This window comes from Homalodisca vitripennis, chromosome 4 (assembly GCF_021130785.1).
Source record: "Homalodisca vitripennis isolate AUS2020 chromosome 4, UT_GWSS_2.1, whole genome shotgun sequence".
Classification (NCBI taxonomy): Eukaryota; Metazoa; Arthropoda; class Insecta; order Hemiptera; family Cicadellidae; genus Homalodisca; species Homalodisca vitripennis.
This window is the reverse complement of record NC_060210.1, coordinates 8,508,083-8,530,552: the sequence shown is the minus strand read 5'-3', so window position 1 is coordinate 8,530,552 and position 22,470 is coordinate 8,508,083. Positions and strand designations below refer to the sequence as shown.

Below are 22,470 nucleotides of genomic sequence, written 5' to 3'. Positions count from 1 at the left end.
GATAATTAATATTTTCTTGTAAGAAAATGAAAATGGGTAATAAAATTTTGAAAAAGAACTAAAAGTAAAATCAAGTAAATAGTCCCATACTTTCATTTTACTCTCATCTCAAATTTTAGTATGGAGAACTATTTCAAATTTAAGGAAGAAAATGTAGAAATAACTGAACTTAGTTTTGTTTTGTATATATGTCTGTTATATTATTATTAACTTATATTTTAATTTTAAAATGTCTTTCATGTTGCTGAATATTATCTTTGTGTATACTCTCTTGAGCAAATATGGGAATGAACAAATTATTTATTTCTTAATAAACTTTGTCTTTTAGTGTTTATTTTTAATGGAAGCAAAATAACTATAAATATAAAGATAATACATTGTCTTTTTGTATTGACATCTGTCATGATTTTAAATATCAATGTATGTAAAATATTTACAATATCAAAAATTAGACATATGGATTCATGTCAAGAATATTCTTACTGTAAGTATTTTAATAACCCAATATATTTTGCTATGAACACAGTCAACTGTGACACAATATCAGGACAGCCAGAGTAATAGCTGAATGCACAAAACAGTATAAATGTGTTTAATATATCATAAAACACAGTGATATATAAATAGATCATTTCAGTTCAATAAACAATTAAAACTAAATTGAGTTAAAATATTAAAGAATGTTGAGACTTACATAGCAATCCTCTTCCAGATCAATAGTCCTATGAATCCTAGACACAGGACTACCACTACGCTGAGCAAAACTGTCGCCACAGTCTTGGCTGGCTCGATGAGACCATGATGTTTCTTTTGTGTAGTTGACAGCACTGACGATGACATTGCCATCATCTTGGATGTGCTAGTCAGCACTGAATCAGCTGGTTTCGTCTTCGTCTCATTCATCATCTTAGGCCCTTTCTTATCAAAGACTGGATCTACTTCTACCTCACTCTTTGGATCTTTCTTCACAAAAGTAGGTTTCTTTTCGTCTTTCTCAGATGGCTTTTTCTCTTCTTTCTCGGATGGCTTTTTCTCTTCTTTCTCGTTCGGTTTCTTTGTAGTATTCCATATCTCGTCCACATCTAGTCCTCCTGTGTATTTGTTGTGTAACATATCCGCTTGTTCTCCAGTGAACTTTGTTGTACTTTCGACTTTCTGGGTCGCATTAACTAGGAGATCATGGTGGGTCTTGATCTCCGATATTTCATCAACTGTTCCACTCAGGATAGGAGGCCCTGATGTGTTGTGTTCCGGGGATGCTGACGGGAAAACCTTGGGAGGAAGATTGCTCTGGGCCGGGTTGTCTCCTTCAAGAATAGGTGTCGAGGGAGCAGATTTACTGGGAAATACCAAGGGAGATGCAGGAACATTTTTGTGTTTTATCAGCTTATCTTCTCCATCTGGAACAAGACAAGGAATTATTAATAACTAAATCAGTTTATTTTTAGTAATAATTATGTTATATTCGAGGAGGTGTGGCTAGAAAGAAACCAGATTAGTATTGTCGTAGCAGGACGAATGCAGTAAGACTGAACAGGATATGTCTGGTCACGTTACTCCTCCTTGCACCTGCTGCTTGAGTTTCGTTTAGGTTCTGCACTCATTCTGCTCATAGCACCAATTATAATCAGTTAACGTTTTGTCTCTGTGTCAGAAAAATGTTGAGTGTCCAGGAAGTGAACTTTAAATTTGTTTTCAAACTTGGAAAATCTGCAAGTGAAACATTTAAAATGTAATAACAGGTGACGGGTGATGTTTGTTTATCACGAACATAAATGTTTGAGTGGTGTAAACGATAGCCGTGTATACAAAAGTGATGAGACTATCAGAGCAATGTCTGAGTCAACAGGAATGGACAAGGAAAGTCATAACAGATTCTTCATGAAAAATACAAAAAGAAAGTGTTCAAAAATGGTTCCAAAGTGTCTCACACCAAAACAGAATGAATGCCAAAAATGATTTATCCCAATATCTGAGAAAACAATCCTACATTCTTACAAATAATTATTACTAGTGATAAATCGTGGTTTTTTTCATTTATGATGCTGAAACGAAACGTCAATCTATTAATTGGAAATCACCTGGTTTTCCATGGCAAACAAACATATATAAAATGATATGATTAAAAAGTAGAAGTAATTGAAGAAAGCTATCAGAACAACTTCATTTGAGTTGGGTATTGACAGTTCCACCTTTGTTTGCATCCAGGAATTGATATTGAGTGAATTGTATTAAGTTTTGGACTTTTTTCCAAGTATAATAAATTCTAGCTCAGGAGTAGAACCACAACAAAACATGTGAGCAGAGAGGCTCTATTTATAGTTTTGGCATGAAGCCTTGACTTTGGCTACTGTTGGTTCTTACAGCTCTAAAAGCCAACTCAATATAGTACACTTTTCTCAGGAGTATAAAGAATGTCATCAAACTCAGTTATAAATTGAAATAATCGATAGTCGAAGTCAAAGAACATCTTATTTTACCAGGTGAAGTTAGGGCTAAGAAACCCCAATCTAACACTTAGCCAGGATAACATATAAATTTTACAAAATAAAATACAAGCATTATGGATTAATTTATTCTTAAATATAATTTCATGTTTAAGTGATTTTATACAGAAATTGTTACTATGGATGATGAAAATAAATTTGAGAAGTTTTAAACCGTATACTTTAACCCTCTGGCAGTGAATATGAAGTAAAGTTAGACGACTACATGTGATACAATTTTTTTCGTATTTGTGAGATATGTAACAATAACTATTTCAAACAAGTATTAATTTAAGATATTTTTGTATTATTTTTTTTATTCTTACTTGGCAAAGTAAACATGTTATATAACAATAATGTTTACACCAATGGGTGGGCTTTGATAAGCTATTTGACCCAACATACAGGGTGATTCCGATAGAAGTGTGCAATTTTTCAGGGTTGAAGAGGATGTGGATACAAACATTTTAGTCCAATACGCACGGGGTCTCAAATGTTTTATTCCTGAGAAAATTGAGAATTCGTGAAACGCCTCCTTGGCAATACGCAGTGTTCCCTTCGAGATTCGGCCAGAAAAAGCAAAGCTGCTGAAACTAAATGTGTGTTTCAACAAATAAAATAACCACTTCATGCACACAAAATTGTAAAAAAATTGTTTAAGCAGCAGAAGTGGGAGAAAACCCCTGACTTTCAAAATGTAAGACAGTCGATGTTACAAAGAGCTCAGCTTTGCATCAACACAAATGGTAGAAATGTTGAACATTTGCTGTAATAATATTTTTTTACATTCTTTTCCACAATATGTGGTTATTTTATGTGTTATTATGAAGGAAATAAAGTTTTGTCTACAACAAGACGTTTCCCAAATTCTCGATTTTCTCTGAAACAAAACATTTGTGACCTGATGTGTATTGGACAAAAAAATATTTGAATTCACATCCTCTATAAACCCTGAAAAACTGCACACTTTTATCGGAATCACCCTGTATACGAAGTATCTAAACTGTACCAACAGGTTAAGTGAGTGTGTATCCTGTACAAAAATGAACAAAAATGTTTCCATGGATATTCTAAATCCTATCTCTGTTCTCAGAACTGCCTATTCGTGTTTCTTACCTAATATTACGTAGCCATATAACTACAAGTGTGTATGGTTGTTTGTTTGGTAAAGGTATAACTTGGGGAAAAATAAAATATTGTATTTTAATCAATTTTAATGTGGTAGCTATAAATTTTACAAAATCTGTCATAAATACAAAAAGATGAAGAAATATAAAGCAATTGGAAGACTTTGAACTAAATGGTTTATGAGATATGCATTTTACAATTAAAACAGACAAACATACATTGCATAAAACACTAAGACGTTTGCTCTTATTTACCAAAATTCTTACCAAATTATTTGGTGCAATTCAGGTAAAACTTGTGTACATTAACTGTACTGTACATAGATAATTTAATCAAGTTTGTATAAATGTTTGTGTTTTGTAATGTTTTCTTGATTTCTAATGGTTTTATTGCCTTTTGTGCTTTGCATTTTATTACTTTTTTAAATAAAAAATATACATATTATAATAAGTCTATGGTAACTGGCAACACTCAACCATTACACAATAACACAATAAGGTGCATAATTTATCGTAAAATTGTAATAAACATAGTTTAAGATTATTACTAAACATAGTTTACTCCTTTTTTTTAAAAAAAAAGTGGGGGTGGGAAAGAGGTTTGGGACTGAACCAGTCCAAAAAGGAAATGAAATTGAAATGTTTATAAATATCGCTATGCCAGACAGTTCATTATGATTTTATAATCCGTAACTGGGATAGCAAATAACAAATATAGCAACATAATAGGCCTACATAAAAAAATCAAGAATATTTTATTTGCATCCCACATTTTATTAAGGTCATTAACAAAAAAGCTAAATTCATTGCATCAAATGAGGGACTCATACAAACAAGGGATTCATACTTAGCATTTTCAGAGAAACATTGACAAACAAATGATTTATGCAACAATTTAAGCTCAACCCACATCAAAAGCTTAACAATCTTGGAGGAGCTTAAATAGTTGACAAGAATCCCAATCTTATCAAAAACCGTATGTAGTAGGGATAAAGTCTATTGCTTATCTTTATTAGTCTTTAGTTCACACTAGAGAAACTGCTCTTTATTGACTATGATGTAAACAAAGTTGCATTATGATGTAAATCATGATTGAAATGGATTAATTATGTAATAAGTCAATTTCAATGCAGAACGTTATATTGCATGATGTAGTAGCTCTATACATTTTGGCTGAGCTTTAGCGAAGCCTGCTTCGACTTGAATACTAGAAAATTTCATTTCCATATGTCTGTCCACATGATATCTCGAAAACGAAATGATCTATAGACTAAAACTTGTGCATGAAGCTTCATATAAATATAAAGAACACTTAAATCGATAATGGCACATGTCACTCCATAAGTACGGCTAAGCGTTAGCGAATAATTTTACATTAGTCTTATGGGTAACAATGATGGCAACAAGAAAATTGCAGAATAAATAAATTAGTTATCAATCTGAGTACAATCAAATGAGATTTGAACATGTACCACTTTATTCCTAAATTAAAATGAAATAATATAATGGAAAAGGCAATGTTAAAAGTTAATGACAAGATTTGATTTCAACACACTCTTGCAATTTAGTAAGTACCCTCTTTATCTCACTGGAGCTTTTATAATTTAAACACTGCTATTGAAACTAACTTAATGAAAAAAAAAAAAAAAAAAAAAAAAAAAAAAAAAAAAAAAAAAAACATAAATGTAATGGGGTAAGAGATCCCAAGAAAGATTTGGTCTAGACAAAAATGTGTTCTATGACAGTGTATGTCCAACCTTGGAATTTGGTTGAGCTAATTTTGTGTCAATTTCTGTTCTTTATGCTTGTATGTCTGTCTATTTGACCGCAGGACACCTCGAGAATGAAATATCTTAATATCTTTTCATAGACTGTTACATATAGACAGTCTCTAGTCTGACCATTAGTATTTTGCACTTTCCAACATTTTTTTATTAAAAATGACAAAAAATTACCAATTTGTGCCTGTTTTTCGAAAGGAGATATTGAGTTTCAAACTAATTATAGCGCAATAACTGATCCCAATTGTTTCAGAAATAGTACAATTAATAATAGTGGCTACTGATTAAATATTACATTTAATTTATTTATAGTATAACAATTTGTGATGCAGTGAATACACTGGTTAAAACTGGAGGTCAAGAATAAGGTTGTGAACCTGAATCAGATGGCTTTTTGAAGGAAAGGTTGTTGGAAACTTTAAAAAAAATTCTAGATACCCTTGTGAATTGGCAGATGTTTTATAATCACAGAAAAATAGTGGTGGAGGAATAACTCAAACGTTTTATACAATTTATTCAGTATCATTACAAGCACTTCAATTATAACAATGCTTAGTGAGTTCCATTGTGTTACAAATGGATAAATATAGTTTCTCCAGTGCAAGTTAGTAGACAAGAAGTGGAGTACTGTCTGTGTTACGGTACCGGTGTTTTCGCCCACCTCTGACCTTGCACGGGTCCAGAGACATGCGTTCTTGGCACGGTTCTAGCCATCGAGAGCAGGGGCGTACATAGGCGGGGGATAGCGGGGGCATTGCAGGCTTACTTCAAGCGAGGATCAACTACTGATTAAAATTAAGTCGTAAGGTCTTAAGCATCTTGTCAATATAGGTTATTCGATATACATGATTTGTTAATACTTTCAAATTATATGGGTAGCATAATATGTTATTGCAATAACAATCAGCGTACAAATATTGTTTTAAAATACTAGTTTTGTTAGGGAACAAATATTATCTTTATTGTTTTATTCAAGAAGAAATAGTAAAACGTGTGCCGAAAGGTGTTCGGGAAATCGAACTACACACGCACACACGCACACACACGCACACACACACACACACACACACACACACACACACACACACACACACACACACACACACACACACACACACAAAGTTGTATATTACAACAATTTCAAAAAAATTACAATAAAACAAATTTTTTATTTAAGAAAAATGTTAAAAGTGTATATGCTTTAAAATTGTGTTCGCGTTTTTTAATCCAGTTATAGACTAACTTATAGTTAATGCTTCTAATTATTCGTAGATGTTGTAATGTGAATTTAGATATATGCGTATTACAATTGTTGACATGAGTTGATTTGTAAAACAGTTGATTTTGACTGGTTGTTAATATAGAAATACACAGAAATGTAGTTTCAGATTGACATAGTTTTTATCTGAGATGTTATCAGAAGCCAATGAAGTAACACCTACATTAACTACAATTAACTTCACTGATAACTGTAATTATGAACTAGATTGTGTAATAAAAGATAATACTCCTGTTTCTTTACATAATCGTATTTGCACTTGTATACACCTTTAAAACTGTTGGAAACTGTACACTCCCTAATACCATGGGAACGTTATAAGGAGGGCGGGCTTTAGTCTAAATGCATTCATATTTAACAATTACAGATTCGAATATTGATTTTCTTTGTACCGAATTTTGCTTACCTTATTTCCCAGCCTTTCAAAGTTTTAGATGCACACAAAATGTATCGTAGCGTCCTTTGAAAAATCAAAAACGATCTCCACTAATTGTGCGAATTTTAAACGTCGATGCTCATAGTAATATACTAAAATACTAACAGTTTTATCATGTATTTTTGGGAAAGTGGTTAATAATTTGCCGTAAAGTATACTCTGGTACAATAGAGACACACAAATAATTATGAAGTGTTCTGGGGGAATTTCCAGTAGGCCTACCATTTAAGTTTGTAGGAGCCTGTTCGTTTTGCATTCACCACTAGCAATAGGCTGTGTAATATCAACAGGATGTTCTATCGGAAATTTATAGGCTGGCATCATTAGAGCACTTCCAGAGATCCAGAGCCAACTCCCTTAGTCCTAATTAAATGGCCTTTAATTATTTGTTGTTAGAACTTTTACAAGATATCCTGAAGAAAATTGCAACACAAATTCACACCTCCTAGTTGAGGTACACGTGATATCGTGCCTCTATTATTCCGAGGTCATTCCAAAAGTTGCAACATTTGCACTCACACAAATCCTGTGGCAAAATTAGCGTCTCAGTTGCAGACTAATCTGACGTGCAATAAAACGGGGGGGGGGAGCGTCTGTCTATCAGCTATGTTCAAGACTTTCATAGACACAAAACTAGAGTCGGTAACATCGTTATTCAGTGGTAACTATTACCAGGATAACGTGTTACCAGTAACACCCTGTTATTTCAGTAACAGTTGGGCTATATGATTTGGCGTTCTCGGAACGTCTTTCTGGTATTAGGTTACTCAGTAACAGTCGAGGCTATCACCGTGCAAGCAATGAGGCTAGGAACGGAGTTCTGGTAACGCTTTACTGGTATTACGTTACTGAGAAACCAATAACGTAGTGGAGTGAGCTAGATGGTTTAAGGGGAGGGGGGGATCAGGAAATAAAATCCGTATTTAAATAAATAATGAAATAAATAAAATTTATTTACTAAAATAGAAACGTAGACTTGTTTCTGGAATAAATTAAAACAAACATAACTTATTCCCAATCAATTGTTTGTTCTCATTTATCATTACCGTAATTAGTTATAAGTAGTCTATTTAAAAGTAGTCTACTAATCTATATATTAAATTTTAGTAAGTTAGTTTGTGTATACTAAACAATAATTGTACTGTGCAGTGAACATTTTAAATAACAAATATATAATTAGTATATTTCAAAGTAGTCTAAGATTACATTTTATTGACTTAGTTAAATTTTCATATAATTTGTCTATGTAGCCCCGCACACGTAGATTTGTCTGACTTTTAATTGCAACTTAATAACGTCAGTTCAGTAACAGCATGATGCTAATACCGAACGTTGGTCGGCTGGTAACATGTTACCACGGTATCAGGTTACTGGAACGTAATACCACCCACCACGTTATTTTGGTAATAGGTTATTGACAAATAACGACATTTGCCATCTCTACACAAAACTGAACCACGCCAAGGTCGCTCCACACACTCGCCACGCATCGTGCTTTGTAACCGCGAGGACTGTGGTAACATAACGGTGGACGGCTTGTGTGACAGCCGCAGCGCGTTGTAAGACACACCGGACACAAAAACGTCGACACCAGAACAGAATCCACAGTGTAATGTGGTTGACAAGGTTCTAATACATTAAAACAATGTATGCCTTGTGTCAGATGAATATCTGCACACACGCTATGTTTAAATATTGTAAAGTGATTATTGATTAAATACAATGCTATACCTGTGTTAAATTATATAGCAGACTTATCTGTCTTAATTTTGAAAACTAGTATCCTAAAGTTTCTCTCAGAAACTTTTCACCGCGTAAATTTAGAGAGTGCAAAAAATAAAAGGCTCGAGTTCGCCTACGCTGCATAGATTTCCAGCTTGCTGTCAAAAGTACCAATCTATTATAGGTGGGCCAAAGGATCTGAGCGCGCGGCCAAGGCTCTACTAGCCATCTACAAAACATTCACCTCGCGTACGCGTTGTCATTCTGTGGTTGATTTAAAATAACGTAACTATCTGAACAGATTTATTTGAATATAACCACAAGATAACTGAATAAATCAGTAAATAACCCATTTCTTGTCTCTTATGTCACGAGAATAGCTAGGAGAAAGCCCAATGTTTTTGGAAAAGACACCCTTTCCCCGGCACGCGCGCGCAGATCCCTTGCCTCAACTGTACTTTACCATCTCTGCCTGTTACAACTGAAATACCCTTCTAAATCAAACGAATTGAAAACCGACCACAGTTTTGGTGGAGCTGAAAACATATTCTCTAAGTCAAATGCATGCGGTTTTGCTCGTGTAGAACAATTTGATTGTGGAGGTAGAACAGACAGTGAATGGAAGAACGAATGGCATTGCTATATATATATTTTTTTAGTTATATTTTGTTAATTTAATTAATAATATTGTAAATGTCAAATCATATAGTTATATTTATTTTCTTATCAAGTAATATTATAAATGGATTGATATAAGTAAATTAAAATTAGTTCTTTATAACATTTTTGCATGTTCAGTGTAATGTTTGTTTATTGTATTCAATATGATAATAGAAAGAACCGATTTTTGGTCTTATTGCGCTTCAATAAATTATCGTTACTATTACATCCAATTTACAAACCATATGGCATTAGGTGCCATATGGTGACAATAATTAAATTGACTACCACATGCGTGTTTGCGTTATGTATTACTCTTCTGATAATTTCTAATTCGCAGTTCATAAACGTCCAAAGGAATTTTTAAGTACTTTTAAAAGAAAACGTCAGAGTTCCTCCTCTGTTTAACATTAATTAAGAAATATCATCGATGGTAAAAATATACAAATATAAACAAATTTTCAGCCTATCTTAAACGTTATCTGAAAGAACTATGCATTAAAAAAATTCCACACCCAAAACCGGTTGCACCACCCCACGGTTAGTGGCTAGAAGGATAATCGACAGAAAACCTAGGCTATTGTTGAGTTAGGTCCCGTATGCTAAACTTGCGTTGGACCACGCTGTTTTTCTGCGTTGCATTGTTTTTTGGTCAAAATGCTGGAGTCGATAATTTTATGTGCCAAAAGTCCAATAGAATAAATGTGATGTGCTAAATCGACTTAAAAACCTATACATATCCTAGTGATTCGAATAAGTGGCGTGCAACGAAACTTATGCGATCTCCAATAATTAAACCACCACTTAAACGAAACCGTTTCATACTTGAGAGTTATGTTAAACAGAAGTGTAATACATTTGGTGACTATTTCAATAACTGTTAATTTTTAATACGGTAGATGACCTAGACACTAACGGGAACATTATTGAATTTTTGAATGCAACTCTTAGTGGTGTTGAGCTATAAAATATACATCACCATCTGGAATAAGAATTTTATCAAAACGCTCCCTAACAAGAAAACTCTTGGGTGTGATTTGATTGATTTGATACCGAACTTAGTCTTAAAGAATTCAAACACGCAAACCGCTCTCAATTTCGTATATTTCACTCGGGTATTTCACCTAAGTTTGAAATCACTGTACTCTGCAAGCCCAAAAAACCTAAAGATTATCCAAATAATTACCGTCCGATCAGTGTACTTTCGTCCATATCACGTTGCTTTAAAAAGTTATTCGAAAATAACGTTAAGATGTTAAGGCTCATCTAATGGTATTCCTCCTCACCAATTTGGATTTCGGTCGAAGCATTCTACGCCCATCAAATATTAAGAGTTAGTAAAACCACCAATCAAGGTTTTGAAGGAAGCCTTCATTCTAATACATGTTTTATTCTCTGAGGACAAGAAGCTCAGAAATAGCACTTAGTTCTATTAGGACCTTTGCGCTGTTTCCTGAGTGACAGGATATTCTGGATGGGTAAAGTTGGGATAGTGGCTTCTTGTCGAGATCCACGAGGAAAAACTTAGGGCACTTATCTCGTCATGTCCCTTAGGAGGGGAAGCTAGCTCTTAACCAGCATCTACAGCAAGCACCTTTGACACGTAGGGAACGAACCCCACCAACTCCAACAGTCATCTTCTTCAGTAGACCTATCGAATTTACCCTCACACCTCAGAATCTCGACATTTGCGGTTAGTGATGTGCTGCTCCTGGATATACATACGGTTGCACAGATTTAAGTGACAAATCGGTTATTGCTATGCCCAGTGTGGGTTCAACTGGAAAGTATAAACCGGCCAGAAGCGACTCCTGCTGGGTATTATACAACATAGCACACTAATAGTTTATAAAACTATGTTGAGACTCCTAATAAGGTATGCCTGTCCAGTTCGGGGACTGTGAATTTCTTCTGGTAAGATGTACAACATTAAAGTTTTTTTAACATAACATATTGAGGATTGCAGTCAATCAATCAATTGTCCATGGTACATTCGAAATGTCCACCTCCATAAAGAATTGAGGCTTGATTCAATTAGGGAGTTTATTATGAGAACGTATAGGAAATGTTTGGATACTTCACACCATGTTCCCGGAACAATTACATACCATATCGGGGAGCCAACTTTAAGACGACATCTGAAACCAAGACTTCCCGAGGATGTGGTAGATCTATTAAAGAGCTTTCCTTAAGAAAAAAGATTTTTCTCGAACTTTCCAAAGTATGATGTTTAAATCTTATACTTAGGCTAAGTTACAGGGTGTCTTAGAACGAAGCAACCTCAGTAATGTTCTTTCCTTTATGCTAATCTACGTAATGCCTGTTAGTTTGTTCAGTGTATAATGTAATAACATTGATTCAGAATAAAGATTGTTAAAAAAATATATAACCGATACTATACGTTTTTTAACACATCACTGAGCTTCATTCACAAAATGTTCCACCAAGACGTCTGCAATGAATTGCTTGTTCTCCAGAAGGAACGGCCCTAGAGAAGGTCAACGGTTTGTAACTACACACCGTGACCATGTAAGCACAGTCAGCTGTTTGTTCATTGTTATTATTTCCGGTTGGGTTCTCCCCAGTCTGTCTCAGCGCGACACAGAACCAAGGTTGGACCGGAGGCGTACACAGAGTAAAAATTCGGTAGTGACAGCAGCATACTATATGTATAACAATGACTTGGTAGGTTTAGTTGTTGCCAAGGAAATGTACTAGCAATTGACAACTCAGAAAATATTAAAAATGTCAAATTCTGTACTCTTAAACAGAGGTGAAGCTTTCTGGACATGAGCATTTCCAGATTCCTATTTTGGAGGGATAACAGCGCATATCTATATTATAACTTTTATTTGAATTGTTGGCGACACAGAACCACTGTTATACCAGAGGCGTACACAGGGTAACAATTCGGTAGTTACAACAGTGTAATGAAACTAAGAAAACCTTTTTAAAAACTAAGGCTTTAATTAACAAAATTCAACTAGATAACCTGAAATATTCAATCAGAATGTAATATCTTCTTTAAAAATAACAGATTATCTAGTTATGTTTACATGGAGTAAATTATATAACATTCTCCCCCACTGAATTTAGGAGGTAGTCATTGAAAAGTTCAGGGATCCTTCTTATTCTTGATCCTCTTCGAGGAGTGACTATTTTATTTTCTTGATTGAACTGTACAGATTCAACTTCAGTGTCTTTTGAAGACTCTTCCTTATTTCCTTGTAATGCATCTTCATGTTCATCCTCCACCTCCTGTTCTTCCGACCAATTGGATAAGTCTGTCACCATTAGGCTTTTATCACCTCGGGGAGCTAAGTGTTTTAGTGAAACAGTAGATTCTCTTCCATTGGGGTAACGAATTAGTGCGTATTGTGGATTTGCTTCTACTAATTCAACTTCATCAACTAGTGGTTCGTATTTGCTGCTTCTTACATTTCGCCTAGTTAGTACTGGACCAGGTTGCAGTAACCATGCTGGTAGTGAAGTACCTTTAGTTGATCGGCGTGGATGTATGAACATTCTCTCGTGTGGAGTGCAGTTTGTTGCTGTGCATAGTAAAGAGCGTATCGAATGTAGAGACTCTGGAAGTACAGACTCCCAGTATCGTTGGTCCAGTCCTTTGGATTTTAGTGACAGTGTAACGGTCTTCCATATAATTCCATTATACCTCTCAATTTGTCCATTTCCTGCAGGATTATATGGACTGGTTAAACTTGTAGCAATCCCCTTTTGATGAAGATATGTTCTTATTTCATCAGACAAAAATGATTTGCCTCTATCAGAATGGATGTAATTTGGTATTCCATAAACAGAGAACAAGTTTTCCAAACAGTCTATCACAGTACTCGAAGTCATCTCTTTGCAGGGGTAAGAGAATGGAAAGCGAGAGTACTCGTCAACAATATTTAACATATAACGATTTCTACTTGACGATGGTAGTGGTCCTTTAAAATCAATATTGAGTCTTTCAAAAGGTGAAGTGGCCTTTATCAATGTGTTGGTTTGTTTGTGGAATCTAGGTTTGATCTCTGAACAAATAGGACAAGATAAAGTAATTGATTTGATCTCATTCAAAGAATATGGCAAATTCTTGCTGCGTACCCAGTGATAGAAACGCGTTATTCCTGGATGACAAAGAGCCTGGTGCATTTCAAAAAGTTTGTTGTCAGTCGTAGAGGCATTACAGATCCGAGAGAGTGCGTCTGCAGAAACGTTTTCTTTACCAGGTCGATATTGAATGTCGTACGAGAAAGGAGAAAGCTCTAGTCGCCAGCGCATGATTTTGTCGTTTTTAATTCTGCTAGAATGTTTTTGGTCAAAAATAAATGACAAAGCTTTTTGATCAGTTAAGAGAATAAATTGTCTCCCTAACAAAAAATGTCTCCATTTCTTAATAGATTCTATGATGGCCTGTGCTTCTCTTTCTACTGTTGAGTGTTGTTTTTCACTTCCAGACAAAGTCCTAGAAAAGAAGGCAACAGGTCGTCCATTTTGGCTCAGTGTAGCAGCTATTGCAACTCCTGAAGCATCAGTTTCGACTATCAATTGATTTTCCGGTTCAACAGTCACAAGAAATGATCTTTCTATATCCTTCTTAATGTTTTGAAAATCACTAGCGGCAGTGGAGGTTGGTTCAATAGGAAAATTCTTACAGTTTACTAAACTTCTAATCTTGTCAGAAAACCTTGGTATCCATTTGGAATAGTATGATAACAATCCAAGTGTTCGTTTAAGAGAAGCAGCATCATGAGGCAGAGGCATGTCCAAAAGTGGTTGTAATCTCTCTGGGTCGGGACGTATAGTTCTATTTCTGATTTGATAACCAAGGATAGATATAGTATCTTGAGCAAATTTACATTTCTTCAGGTTCAACGTTAGATTGTATTTCTTAGCCACAGCCATAAACTTTTCTAAATTTTTATCATGATCTTGTTTACCCATTCCTCCTATTGTAACATCATCAATATATGCGAAAGTACCTTCGAGTGCTTCTTCTGAAATAATCTTATTTATAGTCCTTTGGAAAGCGGACACGCCGTTGGTTACTCCAAAAGGAATGCGTTTGAACTGATACAACTGCCCATTAGCTTCAAAAGCGGTAAGTTGTTTTTCATGCTCTGGAATTGGTATCTGATGATAAGCACTAGACAAATCCAATGAACTGAAAGTATCAAATTTAGCAATTTTTAACACAAGTGATTCGATATCTGGCAAAGGATAAGCATCCAATAATGTAAATTTATTTACTGTCTGAGAATAGTCTATTACGAGTCGTTTCTTGTGGTTTTCATTTTTGGTAATGAGCACTTGAGCTCGCCATGGAGAAACACTTTCCTCGATAACACCATCTTTCAGAAGAGACTGTATTTCACATTGTATAAATTTTTCATCTTCCCCAAAAATCCGCCTTGTCTTAGTCACAACAGGTTGACAATCTTTAGTCATGTGCTGAAATAATGATGGTGGTTCCACATTAGCACAGGCAACGTTACAAACGGAGAAAGATGATCTTGGTCCCCCAAAGTCTACAGTAACATTTGTATGTAGTTTCATGATATCATGTCCTATCAGTACATCAGTACATAACCTTTCAATTACAAGCATTTTGATTTGTTTGTAAGCATTGTCTTGTACATACAGATCTACCCTAACATACCCTTTAATTGGTGAAACGAGTGACGTAGATGCCATTGACACCTGTTTGACTTCTGGAAATGTTTTAAGGTTGTTAGCCTTTACAAAACTACTATCAATAAAACTATCAGAACTTCCAGTATCAACTAAAAACTTAGCAGAAATTCCGTTTACATTTCCGGATACAATTGCTTTAGATAATACTTTGGGTGTTACTGCCGAAGTTATTTCGGGACATGTTGTTAAAGAGGCTGAATTTATCTGACCTTTTTTAAGATTCTTAGATAAACAAACTCTGAGAAAATGACCAGTTTTCGAGCAACCTTTACAAATAGCATCTTTTGCAGGGCAGTCATCTCTTGAAATATGTCTTGCTCTTCCACAAAAATAACATTTCTGTCGGAGTCCGTGTGCTGATACAGCAGCAGCAGTAGAATTGTCTTCCCGAGTTTTTAGTTTGTCTGAAGGAATCTTTAAATTACTACTCGTATCAACGTAGTGACAATATGATTGAGGTACACCTGAAGTCATGGAATAAGCGTCCGCATGTTTCTGAGCTGACTCTAAGGAACGAGCTATTTCTTCAACTTTTTCCAAGGTTAAAACGTTATGTTCCAGAATACGTTGTCTGATTTGAGAAGAATTTAAACCACTAATAAAGGCATCTCTGATAGACTCATCACTATAGGTTTTAGCATCGACATTTACGAAATCACACTCCTTACTAAGAGATTTAAGCGTTTGCAAATAGTGATTTATTGATTCTCCTTCTTGTTGTTTATGATTAGCAAGCAAGTGTCTAGCAAAAATTACATTTTTCTTAGGTATGAATGATGTTTCTAAAGTTTGTATAGCATTGTTGTAATCTTTACACTCACTGATAAATTCATAGTTTTCATAGGTTAGAAAGTTCACTAGTACTCCAAGTTTCTTATCTTCTTTAACTTCAGCATTTTCTATGAATGTATTGAACGTTTGAAACCAATGTTTCCATTGTTTAGAAGCATTTGTTGTTTCAGGGCTGCATGCAAATTTCTTAGGTTTCAGTAGTTTTTCCATTACAGAGTATTGAAGTTAGTATAGCAAAATTGTTGATAAAATTGTAATGAAACTAAGAAAACCTTTTTAAAAACTAAGGCTTTAATCAACAAAATTAAACTAGATAACCTGAAATATTCAATCAGAATGTATAAACAATTACTTAATATCTTCTTTAAAAATAACAGATGATCTAGTTATGTTTACATGGAGTAAATTATATAACAAACAGTATATCACATGTGTAACAATGTTGTTGCCAAAGAAATGTACTAGCAAATAATATTGACAACTCTGAATATACTCAAGATTTAAAATTCTTTAGTCTTAACTAGAGGTTAAGATCTCTTGGCCTATATGAACAAGAGCATTTCCAGATTCCTATTTCGGAAGGATAACAGTGCATACCTATCATCAATCTTATTTTAATTATTGTTTTAAAAATTTCTTAATAAACACAAACACGGGAAGAAATAAACGTTCCGCACACTAAAGTTTATGCTACTACTATCGAACTCTAAATGTTTACTATTAAATATAGATTATTATAATTTTGATGATTGGAATAGAATTGCAGAATTGTTCCGACCAATAAAATACTTGATTTTTATGAAACTCCGATTAACATTGGAAACTGAATGTGCCTTCAGTTGTGTGAGCTGTGGATTTTGAACCAACGTCAAGTCTCAGTGCGAGAGTGGGTGCTTCATTGAACCATTCAACCGAAGTCAAAAGTAAAAACTTCAAAGTACTTATGGTTTACCAAATCGACATGTAAATGTTCTTTTCCTATTTTAAATTGAAATTATACCCAATACTGTTGTCATTATAAATACAAAATCCAAAATATAATAAATCTTAGCGAAATCTGAGTTTATTTGATCTTTCTATACATAAATTTGATTGAATTGTAAGTTTAACTCCAGTTCACCTTCTTTTTATTGCAGCGTCAGGTATCTGACGCTGTCTCAGACTTACTCCTGGACTCTGGAATCATGTTCGTCTGAAGAGATCCAAATAAAGTCGACGACGAAGAAGCTCAAAACGAAACATTTACATCGTTTCGACATCAGAGACACCTATAAATAGGTGAAGTGGTAGTTCTCCTATTCTCATATAAAAATTATCATATAACCTTAACCATATTAAATTTGTATCCTCTAACTTTTTAAAAACAAAACATCTCTCAAATAAGGTCAGAATAGCGTATATAATGCTTCTGCTAGATTAAAATCTATACAACATAGTAATGTGCGTGGATAACTCCTCCTGAAAATGCTTCAAATTTGAGACATTCTGGTGGTACATGCAGACCAGAATGAGAAGCTGCCCCCCAGAAGACAACAGCAAAAAGTTAGGAGTTTACAGCAATGTTGAGATATTGGGGGTAAAATCGTATCGATAAGTCTAGTATGTCTGGTCTTATGATAGGTCGGAGTGTGACTATTGGAGTGGTTGGGGCTCCTTTAGTGTTAAAAGTTCTTAGAGAGAGAGAGAGTAATGGGCCCTGCCCGCTTTGAATGGAAATGCTGGAACAGAACTAAGCCTCCTCTTCTTCCAAAGTGACATGACTGATATACTGTACTCGCTATTCCTCCTGGTTGTAAATGGATCTTGGCAGGAGACGGCCTCGATCCCACTTCTCTTATTCTGAATATCCGCTCATTCCGAAAACATCGCAAAGATACTTGTAGCACACAATGCAATAAAACTAATAAGATGTCCTCAGGTTCTTATCCTATGGACAGAACAAATGCATACGGAAGTCCCGGAATTGCCAAATCTGTATCTACAAGTCAGGGTTGTTACTATTAAAGTGTTGGTTTGAGTGAAATACATAACTGAGCCGATTTATCACCCCCTGGTGCCCTGGTAGTTCCGGCCCTGGTCAGGTTCACTACTCTCATTAGTAGAACTCTTGAACTTCTCTTTAATAAATGTCACCTTTAATACATATAGCTCCTCTTAATAAATTTGTGTTCGAAACAGACAATAATAAAAAATAAAGTAATGAATGAATTGTATAAAGAAGGTTGTGTCACACTTTAATTGTTATGTGTTGGTAACAATGTGAGCGCGAGAGGAAGTTCAATTTCGCGATCATCTGACACTATCAACTCAACTCTCAAATCGTTCGTGAACAATGGCGACATCTTCACCCTCGAATGGCGGCGAATACAAAAATAACCAATCTAAATGCATAGAAGCTACAGTCTAAATCATAGATTATCAACTGTCAACTCTCAAATCGTTCGTGAACAATGGCGACATCTTCACCCTCGAATGGCGCCGAATACAAAAATAACCTATCTAAATGCATAGAAGCTACAGTCTAAATCATAGATTATCAACTGTCAACTCTCAAATCGTTCGTGAACAATGGCGACATCTTCACCCTCGAATGGCGCCGAATACAAAAATAACCTATCTAAATGCATAGAAGCTACAGTCTAAATCATATATTATCAACTGTCAACTCTCAAATCGTTCAATGATTCACTGAGTGAAATTTGTAAAATAGTTACAGAGATCGTGAAATAGTTGTACCTGTGATTCCTTCCTTATCATTATCACGTCTGTTTCTGAGTATACAATCAAGTCATTCTGATTACGGTCGCAATTTCCAGCTCGCTGTCGAGCCCATCTCTGGTCAAGTAAAACAGGCTACTTCGACTGTATAGTAGGAGCCGGTTAAAATAGACCACGCGTACGTGCCGTTCCGCAGGTACTGATGCAAGAACCAGATGATACATTCATCCTACATGGACTTTCGATTATCTGCCGATTACATTGACATCAATGGATCAAATGCGGATTCTATCGATCAGAGAATATATGAATATATTTGATATTGGCTCCTCTTAATAATTGTCTTATTTAGCCTGTAAAACGGGAAGATAAAATGTTATATTTTTGTTCTTAGTCTACAATAATTCAAGTGAGTGAGTACAATTAGTACATTTTCAATTCATTCCTGGAATTACAGCACCACATCGTAGTCGCGTCTAAAAAGATTAATTTTGTTACGTAACCTATATCATAAGGCTATAATATGTTTAGGTCTTAGATTTCGGGATAAACTCTGTGCCAAATTTCACCTTCATTTGACTTATATTATCTGTGACACAGTATTGCGTAAACTCTCACGCCCCGTGAACCGGAAAACTGACTACGTTAGCGTAACTAGAACTTGGCTTGGGGAGAGGATAGATTCTGATCGAGGAGTTATTGGAATAAATATTCCTTTGGTATATTGTATGGGCTTATTTTAAAATAGAACAACACAACTGATGTATTTCAAAAGAGTTGGTTTGAAATCTGACGCTGTGATTCCTGGAATCTTGAGTCATGTTGGCTGAAGAGATCCAAAAATTCGGCGATGAAATACATCAAAACTAACTCTTTGCATCGTTGCGACATCAGAGACATATAGGCTACAAAATATAGTGTACTCTAGGTGAAAAGTTGTTCTTATTGTCTCATCAGGTGCTCAATTGAGTGCAGTACCATGTTGACTGACACGACCCCAAAGCACGGTGGAGCAACCGAGTCTTCTACACATAACGTGGCTACGATGGGAAGGGCTGATTCAATGCGAATGTTGAGTTTAGCTCCAGTTCCCCTTCCTCTTACGTGCAGCATGTAAAATCTGATACTGTTGCAAGTCTGAACAGCATGACTGAAATCTGGAGTCATGTTCGTTTGAAGGGATCCAAAAATAGTCGGCAACAAAGAACTAAGAAGTTCAAAACGAACCCCCTGCATCGTTTCGACATCAGAGACACCCAAACTACAAACAATATTGCAATCTGTGGTGGGAAGGGTCCATTCAATGTGAATGTTGAGTTTAGTTCCAGTTATTTTTTATCTTCTCAGACAGACATGACTCCAGATTCCAAGACTACAGGACCACACTTATTGAATCAATCCTTCCCACCATTGCCACGTTAAGAGTAGAAACCGGTTTGCTGTTAAACGAAGATTTTTTTAGTTTTTAGGGCTCTTGGGAGAGGGTTCTAACCCCCTCATCCCTCCATACTTATTCCACTGTTTGTAGCCAATCTTATTGTTTAAACATAGCAAAACATGTGCATTTAGTACATTTCGTTGAACATATAAACGACGTAGAGGTGTAAAAGTGGAAATTAATGTCCTCAAATATCGTTAATAAAGTTAGAGGACAGAAGAAATTTGTAAGAAAAGAAGTGCTTCTTGTGCAACTAACTGGTCCAGGGGTCCTGAGGCTACGCAACGATGGCACTGCGCCATGGAATGTTGTACTTACCTCGTTGAAGTCCTGTACTTTAGTGGGTGTAATTCCGGTACCTGCATCTATCCGTTTAGTTTAAAGGCAGTTTATTATGAATAGATACTAACAAAGATATTAGTTTTTTTTGGCCATCCGTAAAACGAAACAGCATAATTATTTAAATCAGCTCGAAATGGAACAGGTGCATTAGCAAGACAATACAATTTTTATCAACATACAATAGAAATTTCCTAATCAATCTTATTAACAACTAATTCCTCCTTAAATCAGACACACTTTCAAGCCTCTCATGAACACGGAACACATTACGGAAATACACTCGAATTCATTACGGAATACATTAGTCTAACAAGTAGGTCTACTCGTAAACCCCTGATGAGAACTATTACACATCCAAAGAAACGTTTTACGCCAAAAGTACCACAAAACTACAAAAGTGTAAGTTAGCAATTACTTTTGTTTTTAAAGCCTTCCTCTAAATCAAAACACCATATTTTCAAATAGTTCTATTGACATGTGTACAATGTTTTAACATAACTATCAAATCAACATAATTATTGTACAAGGTAGGAGTACGTCACATTACAAGTTGCATAACAGGTTTCGCTGAAGTTTAATACAACATTTCAAGTCTATAGCTCTTTTCTTGCACCACAACTCATTGTGTCTGTATTTACATTAATTTTCATCCAAAATTAAAAATCTTCAGAAATCTTTCTCACTATATTTTGCGGATAGCTAGGCTACATGTGTTACTATATCATTTTAATCTCATATGATTATATTAAATTTGCTTACGAATTTATTTATTCTGCGTCATTCTCGTTGCCATTATGGTCACCCATAACACCAAATCTCATGAAGTGACAATCATGCACTATCGTCGAACTCGCTGTTCCTTGGTAAAATGAAGCTTCATGCAAAGTCTCAAGTCTGTAGACTACTTCGTTTCAGAGATATCGCGCGAACTGACAGATAAACAGGAATTCAACATGCTTTAATGTCGTGTATTGTGTTCTCAGTTAGAAGCAGTGATATAATTATTTAAATTAGCTGTTTTATGTATAGTGCATTACGGAGTAACAAGGTACATTCGTTTCGGGTCTTTTTCGTTTAAGGGCCAGCAAAAAAGACCCTAGCTTGCCTATTCAAAACTCAGATCACGCGATGCTTGCCCGCTGCGCAGCGATTTGCGCTGCTTGCTCTTTTAGAAAAAAAATTTAACTCGAGCTTGGAAAGTCCAAGCCCACAACGCCATGACTGCTTACACACACAAAACTAAGTTAGAACTAACGCAGGTTTCATTACAGGCAAAAGATAAGCGGCGCGCGTTTATCACTGATAAGATAAGACGAGTTTATACTAGAAGTAGTACCTGGACTACTGCCCTACGTACTAATAACACAAAAAAAAACGATTAAATGCACTGTCAGTCAGGTATAGTATGTTTGTAAGGTGCTGGCCCTTAAACGAAAAAGACCCCTTGTTTCTAATAAACATATAAATAAATACATAATTTTATGTATATGTTATCAGCTTCGAGGTAAGGAATCACAAATGTAGGTACCAACAAATAATTGTCAATAAATGCTTTTTTTAAACGTGATTGTACTAATTCCTTATTTTCCTAATTAGTGTAATAAATATACAAAAGTTATATTTAATTGATGACGATGGTGATAAATTACACGAAATAAATGTTTAAAATCGCCAAAAGTTGAGACGAATTACTGTACCCTATATCGCATAAATTATAAAGAGTTTAATAACACTGAAATCTACTCATATGCTGAACATCCACTCGAGATTGTGATAAACCGTAAGTAGGTTTTCTAACAAAATTTAGGTCACCATAATGCAAGCGCTTTTGCAGGGTGCGAGGCCATATGGCAACAGCGGCGATGTTTTGTGCCGCTATTGGCTGGACCCCAACGGTCTTCTTTGCTGCTCTGGGGTATAGTGGCGCGACATGACGCTAAAAGAGTATGATTAGTGCCAAGAACCAATGCTGGTGCAAATATCGTCAACTTG

At 35.2% G+C, this 22,470-nt stretch overlaps 1 protein-coding gene across 1 annotated transcript in view; it reads right to left on the bottom strand.

The window, feature by feature from the left end:
- The window catches only part of LOC124358930, a 137,228-nt gene that overhangs the window by 1,297 nt on the left and 113,461 nt on the right, over window positions 1-22,470 (bottom strand). The window contains exon 2 of the mRNA XM_046811197.1: window positions 695-1,400. Coding sequence (XP_046667153.1) covers window positions 695-1,400 — 706 coding nt within the window. The remainder of the gene's footprint in view (window positions 1-694; window positions 1,401-22,470) is intronic.